This window comes from Erpetoichthys calabaricus, chromosome 5 (assembly GCF_900747795.2).
Source record: "Erpetoichthys calabaricus chromosome 5, fErpCal1.3, whole genome shotgun sequence".
Taxonomy (NCBI): Eukaryota; Metazoa; Chordata; class Cladistia; order Polypteriformes; family Polypteridae; genus Erpetoichthys; species Erpetoichthys calabaricus.
The window spans coordinates 30,821,330-30,842,185 of NC_041398.2; the positions used below are offsets into that span (position 1 = coordinate 30,821,330).

Sequence of the window (20,856 nt, forward strand, 5' to 3'; positions counted from 1 at the left end):
CTTGAATGAATCTGTGCAATTGTGTAACCCAAGCGTGTCAATATATATATCAGAGAGAGAGAAAAAAAAATGGTGAAAATTACTTTTCTTTTTAAATTAAGGTTTGCTTCAGATAGGTACATTAAAGAAAAAAATGTAACCAATATGACAGCTTCTACTTAATGATAAGCATTTTGTTTTCTTTTATGTCATATGCATTATGGATACATATTTTAAAAATTTTATTAGTATATATTTTAAGGAAAGTTTATTTATCTTAGTATTTATATGGTCACTGAACAATAAGCCAATGAACAATAATGTCATTTCTCAATGTAGTCTCCACCCTTCTCGATGCACTTGTGCCACCTGCCTGGAAGAGCCTAGATGCCGGCAGAATAAAAGTTTTTGTCTTGCCCTCACAACCCACTAGTGCACCACTTTCTTCATGTCGTCATCTGTCTTGAATCGACGACCATCCAGATGTCTTTTTAACAGTCCAAAAAGGTGGAAATCACATGGTGCCAAATCTAGTAAATAAGTAGAATGTGGTAATAACTTCAGTTTCTCCAGACATGCCTTGGTGTTCTTAGCAGTGGGTGGGTTGGCGGGAGGGCAGTGTTGTGAAGGAAAAGAACTCCTCTAGAGAACAGTCCCCACCATTCGGATCGAATAGCAGGCTTCACATTGGTCTCCAGCAAATCACAGTAAATTGCACTAGTGACTTTAGTACCCCTCGGCATGTAGTGTTCAACAATAACGCGGGTGAGAACAAGACAAAACCTTTTATTCTGCTGGAAACCAGAGAAGGGCAAAGACTACATTGAGAAATGACATGGTCAGTTTTGTTAGGGATTGTTCCATTTTCTAACTTTAGCTTGACTCCCCTTTGTACATGTACATATAGTGCAGATAGTGCAAATGGTTCATAAAGTGGTTCAGGGTGCACAATATTACAACTGTAGTGAAAGTTTACAGTAAGGTAATTGTATCTATAAGTGCAAACAGTTCTAACAGGAGCACTTGATGGAATGATTGAGATGAAACTGTTTCTGAACCGTGAGGTCCCCACAGGAAAGGCTCTGATGCTTTTGCCTTATGGGATCAGTTGAAAAAGATTGTGCGCATGGCTGAGACAGTCTTTGCTTGATGCTGTATCCCGATAATACTCTTTCTGATCAGCTGCTGTAGAGCTGTGATTCCACACTTGGATACAGTGGGATAAATAGTCTTGAGTGGTGCATAACGCTAAAGCACTTATGGTATTTGGATTAGTGTGGCCATTCCGTGGACCATTATATTTTTACAGGTTAATTACAATCAGATGTCTTAAACTAATAAACAATATGCAGTTAAAGTCGCATCAGGGATGTGAATCTAAAAAAAAATAAAGGGAAACCACACAGGAACAGTAGCACTGTTTTGACACTGGGTGCCAGCAGTTTGCAAAAGTGAGACGAAAACTGGCTTATGCAATGGATTGAGCTGGCATGAGAATGTTTGTGGCTTTAGATAGATAGATAGATAGATACTTTATTAATCCCAATGGGAAATTCACATTCTTCAGCAGCAGCATACTGATACAATAAATAATATTAAATTAAAGAATGATAATAATACAGGTGAAAAAAACAGACAATAACTATGTATAATGTTAAATATTAACGTTTACCCCCCCTGGTGGAATTAAAGAGTCGCATAGTTTAGGGGAGGAACGATCTCCTCAATCTGTCTGTGGAGCAGGACAGTGACAGCAGTCTGTCGCTGAAGCTGCTCTTCTGTCTGGAGATGACATTATTTAGTGGATGCAGTGGATTCTCCATAATTGATAGGAGCCTGCTGAGAGCCCTTCGCTCTGCCACAGATGTTAAACTGTTCAGCTCCATGCCAACAATAGAGCCTGCCTTCCTCACCAGTTTGTCCAGGCGTGAGGCGTCTTTCCTCTTAATGCTGCCTCCCCAGCACACCACTGCGTAGAAGAGGGCGCTCGCCACAACTGTTTGATAGAACATCTGCAGCATCTTATTGCAGATGTTGAAGGAAGCCAGCCTTCTAAGGAAGTATAACCGGCTTTGTCCTTTCTTGCACAGCGCATCAGTATTGGCAGTCCAGTCTAATTTATCATCCAGCTGCACTCCCAGATATTTATAGGTCTGCACCATCTGCACACAGTCACCTTTGATGATCACTGGGTCTATGAGGGGTCTGGGCCTCCTAAAATCCACCACCAGCTCCTTGGTTTTGCTGGTGTTCAGGTGTAGGTGGTTTGAGTCAGACCATTTAACAAAGTCATTGATTAGGTCCCTATACTCCTCCTCCAGCCCATTCCTGATACAGCCCACGATAGCAGTGTCATCAGCGAACTTTTGCACATTTATGGTAAGTTTAGTTTTTATACATTGCAATGTGAGCATCAAAACGGGCATACAGAACATTTTTGTGCTTACGCACCGTTTACACATGAGGCCCCAGGTTTCCACCAAACAAACAATGGAGATTTATTTCTCCAGTAATGATTGTTTGAATTTCACAATTGGCTACATCTCAATTACAGCTTAAATGCACTTTGTTGAATGTTTAACCCCGAAAAAAAAAATACAAAATATGTCTTTGCTTTCCATTTAAGGTAATTAATATTTATGTTTTTAAATGCCACATGGTTTGTAATTTATTGCTAAAGATACTTTGTGGTACATGAAAAACTAGTCTACAAATCATGGAGTACCCTTCGACATGACCGTCATAGTACACCAATTTGTTATGATAATCACCACGTCAAGTCATGAGAACTTCTTTCTATAAAATTTTGATGATACAGATGGAATGGTTTCTCAGTTTTCAGTGCAATATTTACAAAATCAGTAATGCATTCCTTTTTCATCAGTTGCTGAATTGTGTGTTTCGCAGGAGAATTTGCATCAAGATACCATTTCAATAACCCCTCACATATCAGCTTTATAAAACATAAGTGAAATACGCTGCCTCAATGAATACAGCAGAGACTTCAACACTGACTTCACCTTACTATGTTTGATGCTGCTAAAACCAGAGCAAGGCTCCTTAACATGTATGCTTTTTTTTTTTTTACGTGTGCCACCCCTACAGTATAACTCTAAAAATGCAAACAAACTGATGAATTTCTCAGTGACAAGTGCTATATAAAAACAAACAAAATAATTAATAAACAAGTAAACAAATAAAGTGAACTGAATTTGAAAGACCATAAAAAACTTGTTAAATTGCAAGTTCTCCTCAGGTTTGTGTGGGTTTAGCCAGAATTGAAACTATTTGAAAATTGTGATTTCTGAGCCTAAAGCCATCAATTTGAGGACAATTCTTTCAGGCATGGGTTTTGGTTGATTAAAGCAGGTCAGACCATTCACATCAGGCATGAACCATCACTTCCAGGGCGAGACCTGGAGTGATTAGGGCAGGTGCACTGTGCACATATAGGTAAATAAGATGCTATTTGGGTCTTAGGAGACCATGGTCCATTTATAACATCGGTCCCAACCAATGGACTAAAGATCTTACTAATTTTGAATGAAATTAAGTAAAGCAAATTAAAACAGAGTGGATGGTAGGCATATATACAGAGCACAACCCACCTCGTTGATCATCTCAATTTCACGGAACGTGAGTCTGTCAAGCCAGTCCACTTTCACCATATGACCCTGACGATGAGCCTTTGTCAGCTGAAAAGGAAAAAGAGACAGATTAGTATAGCTAGTTCAGTTCATAAAAAGGGGGTATTTCATTTTGAATGCAGTAATAATAAGGCGTCTAGTGCTGTGAATCCAATATTTAAGATGTCCTAGAAGTCTCTGTTACTATGCTGTTCATAAAAGCATATATATTCATAACAAGGTGCTACCAGATACAGGTAAAAATTCTGTGTTCTGATACTATTAAATGCTGGGTCTCCTACTCTTCATTAAAAAAAAAAATCTTAATGACTTAAATGTTTGGCATCTACAAGATTTTTAAACTATATTTCATTTAGATTAAAGCTGAACAACAGGAAGTGCTAAGGTGTTTTAGTGGATCAGCATTCCAATATGTGTGGAAGGAAAAGGCCCTACAACTTACTGATGGTATGCATAAGGATGCAACTAATTGATTATAATGTTCACCAGTTACAACAGTTTCCTAACTGCTGACAAGATGTTACCATTTTTCTTGTTTATTTGCTTTTGTCGACATTTCAATGATGGAATTTAACCTTTTTGTGTAAGTCCCATTCCTGGGCATTTATATGACTCATCTGTTGTATATCTGAGACCACAATCTTCTTTGACAAAGTAAACATTCAAACTTTGCATTTAATCAAGGCAAACAAGTTATTTGATTCTAGTAAATGCAACTTTACTGAAACAGACTACTCTGTAACTAACTCAAACTATTAAAGAAGCCATCTCTTTTCATCCAATTTTTCACTATAATAGCTCTTGGCATTTTGGTATCCATACTGCATAATTGTGCCTGTGCTGTTGGTGCTCATGTTCTGTGTGTCACCCCCCTTTGCTATAACATGCGTGCGCAGTGGTTTGATTTTACTACTAAATATCTGTCTAATCCTTAAAAATGAACCTCCAAAATAGGTTCAAAATAGTGAAAGCGATTAAAAAAAAGTGATGGAATTTCTTTTTTTTCCCGCCATAAACTGCAGTACTACATTTTCCAGTAAGATGAGTCCAACATTATGGCAAACAAGCCTATACACTCTATGCTCTCTCTTGTATCCCATAGTTTTCTGGTATCCAATTTTTCATTTTACAACCCATGCTCAGGAATGAATTACAATCAGATAATGACATATCATAGTATATTGTGAAGAGTTGCAGTTATAAATGATTCCATTAATTTGGAATGGATTGATTATGTCAGGAAAAAAAGCAGTTACTAATCATGATTATAATGGAAGTAGTTTGGTCATGAAGAAAAGAAAAAAAAAGGAAAAACACATCATGGTTTACCTAAAAAAACTTCTTGCCAGGAAAGGAGAACTGTTACTCTCCAATTATCTGTAACAAATACTTCTTTCTTGTTATGCGACTTGCTTTTTCCTTCACTACATGCCATTACTAAAGTATATTATCACAGCAATCAGGGACAATATAATGCATTCTGTATAATGAACGAAAAAAGGCTACCCTTTACAATCTCTTCTCCTTGACCTATGGATAAGCTGGAGTCTCAATTTCATCCAGTCTGGCTCATTAGACTAGTCAAGTAGAGAGGACACAGCAATATGCAAAAGCAGTACATGTACTTGCATTAATTTACTTTTTTTTTACTCTTACTTACTTAGCATGGATTCAACTTGAGAATGTACAAGTAGATGCATTTCATTCAGTGGTACCGGAGCTTCAGCAACACTACATTAAATAAAACTAAGTCAAGTTGGATGATTTTCATCAGTAATTCATTAGTGAAACAGAATGAGGCTCCTTGCTCCTCATTGCCACGAGAACTAGTTCTAGTGATGCTTAGAAGCCCAGGGCCAAGAACCAAATTGACAAGCTTTGTAATTCGACAATCTGCAATAAAATTATATTAAATTCCACGTGTTGATGCCAGACTTGCTCGTCTACAGTAGGCTACACCAAACCTGAGGATCACGGACATCATTTAACCCATGAACCAAAAACATAGGGTAATTGGATTTTGGACTTTGTAACTAACAGAACCCAAAGTAAGCATTTATAGCTGCTTTTCTGATACTCTTATTACATCCACTGGATCAACTCAAGAATCACCGTATACAAATAGCTGCAAGAGTACAGACAAGGACAGACATTTTTTAAGAGATGTAAATATTCCTGTCACAGAGAGTCTTTTACAAAGCAAGAAGGGTAGTCACGGAGCTACTGTATTTTTAACTGTCTGTTCATTAGTGCCATTGTATATGGTTAGATATCGGATATGGCTGCAGATTTTAGATATTTTTTTCTCTATCTCCTCCCACCCCCTTCTGTATATCCATTACCATAACAAGGGCAGTAGGCAAATATACTGGAGCACTACATGTATCCAGAAAAGAATCATTGAGCACAGGTTAACCTTTGATCTCACTACTGAACAAAAATTGGCCATTCTTTTTAAAGAAACCTGATTTAAAAAGTAGACACAAGTAAATTTGCATTTTTTTCTTTTATTGAATGTTTGAACTGTATGTTTTATTTTTTGATTTAAGTTACAATTAAGAAAATAACTGTCTGAAGTAAGTTTTTTGCAGTAGTTCTCTCTCACTACACTGTACTACAAAACAAGTCAAAAAAGGCTGACTCTGTTCTGTCACTGAGAAGCCATCCTATGTTTTCTAAGTTCATATGTTGCTATCAGGCTATATTTTTAGTTATCAGGATTGAGGCTTTATTTTATCCCTAGAGCAATAACTGCTTTGAACTCTAGCAGTTGCAGGTGTTGTCTGAATTTTATTATGTATTGCAAGACTGTCATTTTTTTATTTGTAAAGATCCTGTGGGTGTCTGTATTGATGGCTGTAACTTGTCTCATGGTTTAAATTTTTGTATCTGTATAGCAATGTCTTATGTTTGCACTTTTCTCCAGGAAACAAATTTAAATCTGGGATAATAAAATTAATTGGAAAAAAAAAACAAAACAAAAGTGACTCTACAACAGAAATACACTTTCCTGTTATTTGTTTTTAATATATTAAAAATAACACCTTAAGATCAGCTTAACAGTAACTTTGGGTCTGCCAGATCTCTTCTTATCCGAGTTTCTTCCAGTTTCCAATTGACTTTGGATTGTGCATGACACCACTGGACTCACTGACACTTTGATTTTTACTTCTAAGGGTAATAATGCTGTGTCTCATTTAATTTGTTAATTGTCGTTTTCTTGCCATTATCACTGGAAATTACAACTTTCTAGGGTGTAGTAACATAGTCTATTCCAACTCTGCTTTAAGACAGGGCTTTTTTCAACAGCAATTGGGACACGTGTGCAAATTGTGTGCTTCAAACTGCAAGGCTTAATTTACTTTAATTGCTACAGAACATCTATAGGTTGGAACCTACCTCTTGTTCGCTGAACAAGGCCTATTTGTAATATTCTGATATTTCCTTTTTTCAGTTTTTACTAACCTAAATTTTAAATTGAAACCTCTGGCAGTTTACTGCTTACCTTTTCACCATTTTAGGTCATTCACTGCATTTCAACGGATTAAATTTTAAGAAAAACTGGAAACACTGAGGTGTTCTAAAATATTTGACAGGAAGTGCATGACTCTTCGGTTTTTAAGCCAAGGTGCCCAAGTCTATTTTTGATATGCACAAGTGTCTTGATAAAGTTTCAGGTTGCCTCTGTTCAGTACAGCAGGTCAGGTAGCTCAGAAACCCATTAACTCCTTGAACATGCTTATTTTTGTCACTAAAATAACTATGTCTATGTCCTATGCATTGTGCTTCTTATATTGTTTTATTCATCTCACTTGACTGGTGAGGAAAGATGAAACATATTTAATTTCACTTTCATGCAGAAAATGGCAGCATAGTAAAGTGACTTGTCCATGACATACTGCATGGAGTCCTATGGTTAGCCTATCTGGGTATGTCAGTCACTCACATGCATATTAGCACAGTAGTCACTGCACAACACGGCAAACGTAGTTATGCTAGTGCAGCAGAATTATTAATGATAAAGATCCTTGCCATCACTGCACACCAACAAGTGAGAACTGTATAGCACACACCATGCATTGGGCTAATCTTGGTCATACTCACGCACTTTGCCAAGCCTCTGCAGCTCATGCTCCTATAAATGTGTGTGTGAGAGAGAGGAAAGACAGTTTTGAAAGGTTGGGCAATAGTAGCTCATCCATCCATTCACATCCATGTTCTTTGAGCCAAACAGCATTTTGCTTCAAAAGTCCACACCCCTTCTAAACCTCAAGGTAACTTAAAGGGTGAATTTTGTACAATCTTGTTATGATATGTTTATCCATAGAAACATACTATAAATTTCCAAAATGTCCAATGTCTTATGAAACATGTATGATACAATGAGCCAAAGGGGTGACTGCACAACATTGTGCAGTAGCTACACAAGAGGAGCTGGTGCAGGTAAGAAGATAAACTTGTCAGAAATTTGGGAACATAAAATTAAAGTTGGTAGATAGAGGCACTTTTCCTGGTTTTATTTATTTGGGCTTTACTTATTTCACAATAGTAGTACTGTTAAGTGGAGAAGGTGAAGAATGTTATGTTTGAAAAGCCTTAGTCTGTAGGACAGACAAACTCAAGAAATTTGGTCTAAATCTGTTTATATAAAGCTCTTACAATGTTAATTTTATTCTGAATTTACACATTACACCTGTCAAGTCTTTTATTTCTGATGTGATGTTTATGTGTTTACCTTGGCTAGTCGGCCCATCTTGTCCTCTGTGACACTATTGCTTGTTCTTCCTGGTGTCCGAGTGGGTTCCCCGCCATCTCCTTCTACTCCTGGCCATACCTTTAGGTCATGCATCCCTTGCCGAAACATGCTGTTGAAGAGAAAGAAAAAGACAGAGAGACACAGCTGTTAATACTATTGAATTGAAGTCTATTGAAAAAAATCAATTAACGGAATCATTTATCACTTCAACTCTTGTCAAAATAACATTGACAGCCCAATAGATGTCTTCATTAATAAGGTGGCAGCAAGTGAAGTGATTTGGGGGGGATCAAACAGGGAGTCTGTGGCAGGGACTAATCAGCAACCTTGTGGGTTACAGTCCAATGTCTGAGCCACCTATAGATCTAAACTGATCATCAATACAGGACTTGAATTTTCCTTTCGTGTCAGAGAGAGGGATTCTACACGGTGTAACAATAAATGACAAGGGTATTTTATTGGCTGTGGGGCAGCTAAGAGGTATAAAAAATGATATGATCATCATTGACTACCCAATTTAACTTAATATGTACACACACAAAATTTGTTTAATGAATTTTCTCTCCAGTAACTGAAAATTAAATACTGTTTAAAATCAGTATTAAAATCAAAATAATAAAATTTCAGACAGTATTATATTATTGTCACACGAATTACTGAATACCAAAATAATTCAGGATACTTCCACTTGAACAAACTCTTTTGTAACAATATCCGTTTTATACTAGGTTGGTCTGAAAAAAAAAAAAATCACTTTTTCCAGGTTTGTGGCATTTGCTATTGTGCGACTTATGTCTGTGTCAGCATTATGGATATGTTATCTGGTTAACAACACTTACAAAAGAGTAATATTTAGTGGACCAGTCAAATAAATTCAAATTTGCTTTAGAGTTCTAAATCTTTTTTTTAGATTTGTCACAATTTTAAGGCTACCTTTGTGAAATCAAACTTATTAATTTAAGATTAATACTTATGATTTCCTATAAAACAGACAGTTTTCACACTATCTCACAAAATTCATACTTTGTTATTGCTTTTGTACATAATTTAACGCATAATTAGACCTTGAATTAACCTGACTGTATGTGCAATAATTACTCATAACTGGAAACATAATTCGATTCGCTCTTATAAAATTCACATATGTGTTGTATGTGCTTTAGTCACATTTTAATTGTTACACTAATAAAATAAGAAGCATTACTTTGGTTTTTTAAAAAAACAATAAATGATACAAATGTAACATTTTCTGGAATTAAGTATGCAATTCCAGTAGCCCAAACAATTCTGCATTTCTGAGAAGATGCACTTTCATTAACACACTGTAGGTCATACCACTGGAGAGATTTGCCAGAAACATTACAAGCTGAGCCACTGGTCACTGAAGAAGCTTTGGATCACAAAATAAATTTCATTCTGAAACAATGTGTGGACTATGGGAAATATCTCAGACAAAATTAAATAAATATGTACTATTATGTCTTCATTCATTTACTTCAGAGACACTGCACAAAACATGAAATACAACTTGAAATGAAAACTGTCATTTTCAACTGTCAAAACAGAGAGGTTTAGCTCTATCAAATACTGTTTTTTTGATTGGTCAATCATCAGTAGAGTGGACATAAACCTTCAGCCATCAAGTGACACATTTACAGCAGACAGCGATGGTGAATTCAGAGTTTTTTTGAATAAAGTACTAATCTGAGGCAATGTTTCCCTAGAACTCATAAATGATGCACACTGTCACACTTTCTTGCATTTAGCTTATGAGCCACAGGATTCCCAAGAGAAGTTTGTGACAAATTGAATAATTTAAGTTTACATCATTTTGTTATTATTTATGTATTGTCACATTTCATGATAAATTTGTTTTAGGGCTGCTGTTTGATTGAAAAAAAAATGAACCACAGTTAATCATATCATTATTTTTTATTTTTATCAAAATTAACTGTATATTAGTCAAACCTTTTGCTCATCTTTTTCCATTAAATTAATTCAATTGCTGACCCTGTGCTCTGACCCCCCCCCCCAAAGATCATGTGAAAAGACAATTTCCCCACAAGGATTAAAAAAAATAATAATAATCAATAAACAAACAAACAAACAAACAAACAAAAACAGAGAGTCTGCAACAAAAAAGCTTAAAATGATACTTGATAGCCATCAGATCACAGTATGCATGACAATTATTAAAAACAGAGTCTGGCCCTAAAGCAATCTATTTTGAGAGAGAGAAGGAGAAAGGCAGAAAATATTTTTAAAAATTATCCTGACACCTAATTATTTTTACAATACCTAATAACTGCTTTGTGCCTAGGAGATCAGTGAACTGCAGCTCTGAATATTACCCAAAGCTCTAAGTTATGCCACGTACATTTAGAAAAGGCATCAGGGTTCTCCGTTTGAGCAAACTCATCACCTTTGTATGCTTCACTATCACTGGACCTGGAATCTACTGTATAATGCAATCACTGGTCATTAATGAAGAATGTTCAGGCGGCCCGTATTCCACCTGTCCTGCTGCCGCAAACTCTGTATTAATGGCCGCTGTTCACTGGAGAAGAGTAAACACAGGCAAGGCAATGTGTGTGAGCCTAGTAGTGGACGAGAGGTCTCAGCCATAACAGGGAGTTCACTGGCCAGTGTAGAGGCAGGAATTTTGCAGTGTAGCAAGAAGGGATGAGAAACTTTTGTAGCAGATGCAACTTCGCCCACTCTATACAAGTCAAGCACAGTTAAATAAATGGATTTAATCAACACATTTAAGGGTTGTGTTAAAAAAAAATGTAATCACAGAAATTTTGAATATGTAACTCACACGTGTAAAGAGCAATTAATCAGCCGTCTTAATTTATTTGTGTATTTATTTATTTAATCCAAAATATTCATCCATAGTAGACATATTTATATAAGGTTGGTGGCCCACCCAGGGTTGGATCCTGTTTTGCATTCAGTGCAGCTGGGTTAGGCACCGATTCCAAATGATCTTGAATTGGATACACTGGTAAGAAAATTAACGGTAGTAACAATTGTAGCCATGTTCTTAACAATACAAAAACAAATGACAATACTCTTTTCTGCTGCAGTTGCTATGTATGCAATGTACAAAGCATTCATAAATCATGTATTTTTATTTTTCGTCTAATTCTCTAGATCAGGGTTTCCCAAACTGTCCTGGGGAACCACTGTGGCTGCAGGTTTTTGTTCCAACCAGATTCATAATCGGTGACAACAACTGATAACACGGATCAAATTTTAATTAGCTGGTATTTTTTCCCCCTCTTCTCTTATTCTGCATTCAGAAAAGCACAGCAGCATGATTTTTACATTTATAAGACTAGGGGGCTTCGCCAACACCCATGTTTGGTTTTCCGGATACACACTTTTTTTTTTTTTCTCTGAATTGTTGCTATTTCATTAGTTTCATTTTTATTTCAGAACTTATGCAAAAACAATATCTGAAATCTTTCGATTCCCAATATGCTGAATCTTTTAAATGAGGTCAGCGAGACATGTGTTTAATGACTTTGTACCATAATTCACGATAGGTTTCTGTTTGGAATTTCAGCACAGACAAAGTGATCTATATCATCATCAGTGAGTATTTTTTTTTTGCAAAGTAACCAATAAATGCATGTGAGGTAAACCACGTTTTTGAAATTCTCCGACTTAAACTTCAAAGCCTTACAATATTTACATACTTCTGACATATCACCTGTGTCCATATATTCGATCTCTATTTGCCTTTTAGTTATTTCTTCGAGTAATAATTTCTCTTTTTTTGCGGTAATGCGATGTTTACTTTCTTTTTTTGACACTGTCGTTTTTTTCTGCTTTTATATTCTGTATCTTGCTCAGCATGTGTTTCGCACCTATGTTTTTTTTTTTTTTTTTTTTTTTTTTTTTTTTTTTTTTTTTTTTTTTTTTTGAGTCTTTTGAATTCCAGTTTTCATTATCTCTAACCTGCTCTGCATGTGTTTGGCCCTTTGTTTTTTAACCTCTTTATGACTTTTCACTTTGTTTTCTACTCTGTCTTTTATTTCTGACCTCGCTTTGTCCTGCTTTTTTTTTCCAATGACACCTGGGGCCTCATGTATAAACGGTGCGTACGCACAGAAATGTTGCGTACGAACCTTTCCACGCTCAAATCGCGATGTATAAAACCTAAACTTGGCGTAAAGCCACGCACATTTCCACGGTAACTCATTCCTTGGCGTACGCAATTTATCCGCCCGGTTTTGCAGACTGGCGGCACCCAGTGTCAAAGCAGTGCTACTGTTCCTGTGTGATCACTCTTTCTTTCTTAAATCCACATTCCTGGCATGGCTTTATAAATACACTGAAATTAACTGCATATTGTTTATTAGTGTAATGCATCTGCTTGTAATTAACCTGTAGCAATATAATGGTCCAGGGAATAGCCATAGTATTCCAAATACCATAACTGCTTTAGCGTTGTAACTCTCACTGCATGTTCTTTCAGCTGATCCCGTTAAGGGCTGCCACAGCAGATCATCTTTTTCCACATTACTCTCACTGCACCACTCGGAGTATTTTATATCACTGTATCTGAGTGGGAAATCACAGCAGCAGCTGATTGGAAAGAGAATTATCAGTACACAGCATGAAGCAGATGCTGCCTGAGCCATAGCAAACGCTTTAGTCCCTGTACGGACTTCGCGGTTTAGAAACAGTTTCATCCCAAGAACTCTAAACACACTAAATCAGTCCATCAAGTGCTCCTTGTAGAAATATTTGGACTTATAAGTACAATTACCCCACTGTAAACTTGCACTACAGTTATAATATTGCACAACCTGCGCCACTTTATAAAGCGCGTATTTACATGTGATGACGGTATTTATTTCTAAGACGAAATGCAGCAAAACATGTTGATTATATTATACAGATAAAACTTTAACTTCATTTAAATAATCTGTATTGTTAATAATTAAACATGTGAGGACACGGTGCCACAGCGCTAGCTAGTTCAGTAATTGTTCCTGCCTTGCGCTGTATTATTGCTGGTGCTAACGCGACACTGGAAAGATAGACGGATATAATAATTAAACACGTACTACTAAGATATTTCAATGTTCCTTAAAAGTTTTGAAGAATCGAAGTTCTAAGCTTACAGATGGCTTCACGTCTATTACATAGCTTATTGTGTGGCGATTGAGTTTTTGGAGAAAGAAAAGTAAGGACAGGAATTGGAGGTTAGTACGTTTGAAAGAGACAGTACTGCTGTGATAAACTATTTAACTGAAGGTTGCGCATGGCGCAGCAAGCCTCTTGCGTGAGACATGAACAAGCACTGCGCCACCGTGTTCCCATGTTTAATAACATGCTTTCATTCCTATCATCATGAAAAAGATATCACGTATACATCTCAGTATTTTAATTATTCAGAGAGCTGTAATATCAAGAATGTAATGGAGTATGTGTCCCGTCGGAGAAAGAGAAAGCCCGTTTAAAAAGCAGGTAGTGATTCATACACACAGAGCACATAGAAGATCAAATACAGAACAAAGCATTTAACATGCCACTTTAGTTACAATAGGATTTGAGAAACTAGTAAATTAAACGATTTTAAGATGAAGTTTAAGATGTTCTACTTTAATGGCAAAATAAACTACGTGATTAAAGTGGAAATTTCGAGATTAAAGTTGACATTTCGTGCTTTTTTCCCCCACTGTGTGCCTTTTTTTTGTCTGTACCCTAATAAACTTTCATATGACACTCAGACGGTGGGCTACGACTCACTTTTTCACGGCGACTTTGATATGTGATTTCTTTTTTATTTCGGGCACTGTGCGACTTTGTGAAGTTGAGCCTTCGAGTTTCTCCGACACACTGTCACTCGATCAGCTTCCTTTTGTTGATTATACCACTGTTTAAACCAACAAATAGTACGTTTTTCATTTGCCTCCACTTGGTATTCGCTGAAATTCTTATATTTTCTCCCATGCTTTTCCCATTGTCTTTTCACAGAAGGCTATTTATATTGATTTGCATATTCAAAGAGGCGTAATTCTGGGAGGAGTTGGGGCGGGACAGAAGGCGCGTGCACATGCGTTACTTTTCACGCAAATCGGGATTTATGTAGTAGAAGAACGTGAAAGTATGCGTGCGCACAGATTCCTGCATCTGGATTTTTCTGTGCGTACGCACAATCCCACTTTTGTGCTTACGCCATGTTATAGTGTGAGTTCTACGCACGGCGTTATACATGAGGCCCCTGGTCCGTGGTGATTATTTTTCCCTTTTTTGAGTAATAATTTCCATTTGTTTGTGCTACTGTGATCTTTACTTTTTTTTTTTTATACTTTCTAATTTTCCTACTTTCATATTCTTTTAACTTTCTCCACATTTGTATCACGCATACGTTTTTTTTTATTTTGGAGCCTTTCGAATTCCACTGCTTTCATAATTTGTTCTGCATGTGTATAGCGCCAACGTTTGTGATCGTCTTTAAGAAGATCTACTTTATCTTTTACTCTGTCTTTTAATTCTGAACCCGATTGGACGTGCTTTGTTTCAATTCCACTTGTTACGGGCTGATAATTACTTGCCTTATTTTCTGAATTTGCACCCTGATTATTTTTTAATGCTCTTTTTTCTTTTCTCCATGCTGCTTTCTTATTCGCATATATATATATATATATATATATATATATGAGAGAGAGAGAGAGAGAGAGAGAGTTAGGTCCATAAATATTTGGGCAGAGACAACTTTTTTTCTAATTTTGGTTCTGTACATTACCACAATGAATTTTAAATGAAACAACTCAGATGCAGTTGAAGTGCAGACTTTCAACTTTAAATTCAGTGGGGTGAACAAAACGATTGCATAAAAATGTGAGGCAACTAAAGCATTTTTTTAACACAATCCCCTCATTTCAGGGGCTCAAAGTAATTGGACAATTGACTCAAAGGCTATTTCATGGGCAGGTGTGGGCAAGTCCGTCGTTATGTCATTATCAATTAAGCAGATAAAAGGCCTGGAGTTGATTTGAGGTGTGGTGTTTGCATGTGGAAGATTTTGCTGTGAACAGACAACATGCGGTCAAAGGAGCTCTCCATGCAGGTGAAAGAAGCCATCCTTAAGTTGCGAAAACAGAAAAAACCCATCTGAGAAATTGCAACACTCTCCAGGGGGTAGGCATATCGATATCCAAGTCTACCATAAAGAGAAGACTGCATGAAAGTAAATACAGAGAGTGTACTGCAAGGTGCAAGCCACTCATAAGCCTCAAGAATAGAAAGGCTAGATTGGACTTTGCTAAAGAACATCTAAAAAAGCCAGCACAGTTCTGGAAAAACATTCTTTGGACAGATGAAACCAAGATCAACCTCTACCGGAATGATGGCAAGAAAAAAGTATGGAGGAGGTGTGGAACAGCTCATTATCCAAAGCATACCACATCATCTGTAAAACACGGTGGAGGCAGTGTGATGGCTTGGGTGTGCATGGCTGCCAGTGGCACTGGGACCCTAGTGTTTATTGATGATGTGACACAGGACAGAAGCAGCCGAATGAATTTTGAGGTGTTCAAAGACAAACTGTCTGCTCAAATCCAGCTAAATGCAGTCAAATTGATTAGGTGGTGTTTCATGATACAGATGGACAATGACCCAAAACATACAGCCAAAACAACGCAGGAGTTTATTAAAGTAAAGAAGTGGAAAATTCTTGAATGGCCAAGTCAGTCACCTGATCTTAACCCAATTGAGCATGCATTTCACTTGTTGAAGACTAAACTTCAGATAGAAAGGTCCACAAACAAACAGCAACTGAAAGCCGCTGCAGTAAAGGCCAGGCAGAGCATTAAAAAGGAGGAAACCCAGAATCTGGTGATGTCCATGAGTTCAAGACTTCAGGCTGTCATTGCCAGCAAAGGGTTTTCAACCAAGTATTAGAAATGAACATTTTATTTCCAGTTATTTAATTTATCCAATTACTTTTGAGCCCCTGAAATGAAGGTATTGTGTTAAAAAAAATGCTTTAGTTGCCTCACATTTTTATGCAATCGTTTTGTTCACCCCACTGAATTAAAGCTGAAAGTCTGCACTTCAACTCCATTTGAGTTGTTTCATTTAAAATTCATTGTGGTAATGTACAGAACCAAAATTAGAAAAAAGTTGTCTCTGTTCATTTATTTATGGACCTATCTGTATATTTTTTAAACAAACTTAGTTTTCTAATTTCTACATTGTTTCCAAAACACTGAATATGGGCAATAACAGTTCACTTAATTAGCCCAGGAGTCCAATTAAATAGAGAAGCTGGTTGGAACAAAAATCTGCAGCCACAGTGGGTCCCCAGGACCGGGTTTGAAATTCCCTGCTCTAGAGGCATTAATCTGGCAATAATGAATTCCTTTTTTTTCTTTTACATCTTGAAAGCACATCAGGATTTTCCCACTTAATATTAAATTTAAACCATACAGGATTTTGGTTAAAAAAAAAAAAAAAAAAAAAAAAAAAAAAGTGTGACACCTACAGTCCCAAACTGAAATTCAAGCCCTGCGAAATTTCTAATATTCCCGAAGCTCTGGAACAACAGGCATACTTTCCTTACCCGTACTTTCCGAAAAGTGAGACAGTGGTACCTCCGACTGGCACAGCTCGCCCTGGACCGTACACATCCCACACTGTCAGTGTCACCTGGGCATTCTGTGGCAGGTCAGGGTACTTGACAGGAAGCTTTAACCATTCATTCCAGCTGCAAAAAATAATGTTTAATTAACTTTAATAATGAAATCTGAGCACCCCAGAACAAACACTCCTGGCCAGTGTGTCTTACAAAAAAAAACTGATAAAACTTCTCTATATGAGGGGGAAAAGATTGCCTCCAGTTTAAAAAAAACAAAGAAGTACTCACTTCCACCGGGTGCTGAAGGGCTTGTAGGATGTGCGGACAGGAAGGGCCAAAGGTTTCCCTTCAGAAAATACTTGGCAAGTGACATATAGATCTGAACAGGTTTCCTGATATAGTCCAGAGAACCTTAGCATGGGGTCCTCCAGCAGTGCCTTGTAACTTTTAAGTTCCCTCTTTCCCTCTAGGCTTCCTCTGTAGAAAAAGGAGAAACAAACATCTGCAGATTTAGATGATCAAAAGAAAATCCTGACCAGACATTACAAATGATTTCAATCAGAAGGGTACTCAGAAACACAGGAGCAAAGGCTACAGAGTATACAGTATAGGAAGGAAAGATCTAAAGCAGGAAGATCAAAAGACAGGAGTGAACATTTATAAAAAGACAGAGGTTAAATGGGAGGTTAAAGACATGGAAAAGGTAACTGCATCTGGTGATACAGTCATGGCCGAAATTATCGGCACCCCTGGAATTTTCCTTGAAAATGCACCATTTCTCCCAGAAAATTGTTGCAATTACAAATGTTTTGGTATACACGTTTATTTCCTTTATGTGCAATGGAACAACACAAAAAAACAGAAAAAAAGCCAAATCTGACAACATTTCACACAAAACTCAAAAACCGGGCTGGTTTTGATATGTATGATATTAAATATTAGGGATGAGTTCAACCTTTTGATGCTTTTCTTGCATATATCATGGCTCTTCTTGCCACCCTCTCTGACCTTGACATCACTGGGACTACCCCCTCTGTTAGCTTGAGTCGTACCTCTTGGGCAGATTATGGTGTGGAGAGATGTCAAGGGTGTACCAGGCAAGCACAGGTGTGCCCCAAAGGTCAGTGCCAGGCCCTCTCCTCTTTTCCCTGTAAACCTCCTCACTAGGCCTTATCATCCAGTCTTGTGGTTTCTCTTATCAACAATGTTCTGTTGAGATGCAGTTTCATGTTATCCCAGCTGCTCCATATGTTCAGCTTAGTTCATTATTGCTAACACCTGTCAAGTTAGTACAAAAGCGTAAGACTGGTGATTGATAACCAGGTGTCCTCCAGGGACAATGTTGCTACAGTTTTTTGGTCTTGCAGATTTACGTCCTACAACATCCACAACATCAGACAATGTCGGAGTATGCAGCACAACTCATGGCCCTGGTTTTGTCCTTATCACATCTGGACTAATGCAATGGTCTGCTGACAGGAGTACCGGCATGTCTCACCAAGCAGGTGCAGATGATTCAATATGCAGTAGCATCTCTAGTGTTCAAACATCCAAGGTGGGCACATGTCACTCCTCTCCTCAGATACCTACATTGGCTGCCTGTAGCGCCATGCATTAGGTACAAATCCTTGAGGCTTGCCTAACAAGTAGTCAATGGATCAGCACCTACATATTTGGAGACACTCGTGAGGTCCTATGCTCCTTTTGACCATTCAGGTCTACGATTGCCACCTCTGTGCGATATCAAAATTCAACCGAGACTCTTTTTATGTGTAGCTCCTAGCTGGGGGAGCAAACTCTCCATTCAGATTTCTGACTCCCTTAATGTGTTTAAGATTTTGAAGATTCTCTTGTTTGGTGAATTTCTGTCTAACTAATTAGGCTTTTATAACATAGAAATTGCAAATAGTTTGCATTTTTTCTGAGCTCTTCACTTAAGATGGTCGATTTTGTCACATTCTCTTGTAACACTTGTTCCTAAACAGTCTCTCAGACCAATGTTGATAAAATTACGTTGACTTCTTTTGTAAGTTATACTGGATTAAAGTGTCTGCTAAACAAATAAATGTACTGTAAATGTTATACACTGTATATAGGGCATGATAACTAAAAAAGTGAATCAATTAATCCAAATCCTTCTGGTCTTGTTATTAGAAGTGTGAATCGCTAGAAACGTATGTATTTTGATAAAAACTGCTCCAACAGATTTTGCATCCTAAATGATATTCCAAGGGATATACTGTAACTTTTTTCTTCTCGTAAGCTTTGGTAAAAAAAAAAAAAAAAAAAGAAAAAAAAAATTCAAATTATCCACACATAGCACTTTATCAGTGGTGCAGTCCTTCCTACCCCCAAAGCCATGGTGTCTTTTTATTTGTGCAACAAAAAGCATTGCAGGAGTTGAATCCATTTAAAGAGGGAATATATTTGCATTTCATGCTGCCAAGACAGGCACTGTGTAATCATTTAAAAACATGGATAAAGTGGGATCACTTTACTCAAACTCCAAATAAAGTTCTTAAAAGAGACTAAATGGCGATTTAATGTTTGCGCATTCAGTGTCAACAGGCGCTATATTTCATAAGTCTGATTTATGACAAGGTTAAATAAAGTTTACAACTTAAATCAGTTTTTTTTTTTATTTGTACTGGTCCGTAGTAACGTGAATATCCAATATTTTTAAAAGATGTACGTTAATATGTGTCATTAAAACAGATCAAGAACTCGAAAAGGTAAACTTCTGCCTTTTGATTTCATTATCTGTTGCACTGGCTGAGATGAACCACGATGCTTGATAGACACTGATTAAACTGCATTGGACGCTTTTATTTTCAAGAGTCTTTGACAAAAAAGGAAATTCTGCAATTAAACTTTTAAGGACAACTGTGTATCAAGAAAGACTGAATGAATTAATGATCTCCATCGAGAATAATCTTGCAGAAAGTTTAATTCTGAGGATATAGGAGGGTTCACTGCAGAGAACATTAACTTACTTTCAGCTGTTCCCTTTAGAGAATGTTAAGAATATGAAAATTTGAAAATAACCTGCTGTTAATCTTGCATACAATTATTACATTTTTTTCATAAATTATACCGATATTTTAATGTCTCATAAATCAACTATATGGAACAATAATTGGGCTTAAAAAAATAAATAAATGAAACAAATTGCTTAGGAAAGCAGTGTGAGGAGACTGTCACTTTGTAGGGGTGTCCACACCTTGCTCACACTGGTCCTTCTTTCCTAGTTTTTTTATGATGAACAATTTTACCCAGAAATATTTTAAAATTAACCTAAAGATTAGCTTCTTTTGATCTTCAATGGAAAGAATGTGAATCTTTACTATATATTTATTCCACAAATGCCCATTTTGAAATTGGCTTAACCTTCTAACCTTAAACATTTAACCTCATCACATGTACATTCCAGAGTCAATGCTGTACCTGAACCTATAGGGCATTTTGCTGAAAGAGGCCATTCTGTATGTGTGTAACAGTATGGATATGGCATCAGTCTTTTTAACTCCTGTAGTGGCCAGTTCAATCTCCACGTCCAAATCACTATGGGCCTCCTCACATCCAGCATCAACTGTTTTGCAGTGATCTGATCATGACCAAATAACAATTCAACCACATTAAAAACAACAGGTGTAAATGCACTTAATGGTACTTTGCACGCATGAAAATACTGTTACTTTTCCTTGCGGTCAGATCACAGCAACCACATCTGCAGATAGTCAGAAATGGGTGGTGGCCGCATTTAACAAGTGCAAATGCAAATGTTCTCTAACATTATACTTTAAAACAACAACCTGATTTGAATTTAAATTTCAGTTATTACTTTAACTGAAGTTCATGACCAAGAATGGCTTTGG

At 37.0% G+C, this 20,856-nt stretch overlaps 1 protein-coding gene across 1 annotated transcript in view; it reads right to left on the bottom strand.

Annotated features, from left to right (window-relative positions):
• pik3c3 (phosphatidylinositol 3-kinase, catalytic subunit type 3) overlaps positions 1-20,856 on the bottom strand; it is a 93,609-nt gene that overhangs the window by 70,661 nt on the left and 2,092 nt on the right. Inside the window, exons 2-5 of the mRNA XM_051927398.1 lie at positions 17,270-17,458; positions 16,967-17,110; positions 8,362-8,491; positions 3,588-3,674 (exon numbers count right to left, since the gene is read on the bottom strand). Of these exons, the coding sequence (XP_051783358.1) occupies positions 3,588-3,674; positions 8,362-8,491; positions 16,967-17,110; positions 17,270-17,458 (550 nt within the window). The remainder of the gene's footprint in view (positions 1-3,587; positions 3,675-8,361; positions 8,492-16,966; positions 17,111-17,269; positions 17,459-20,856) is intronic.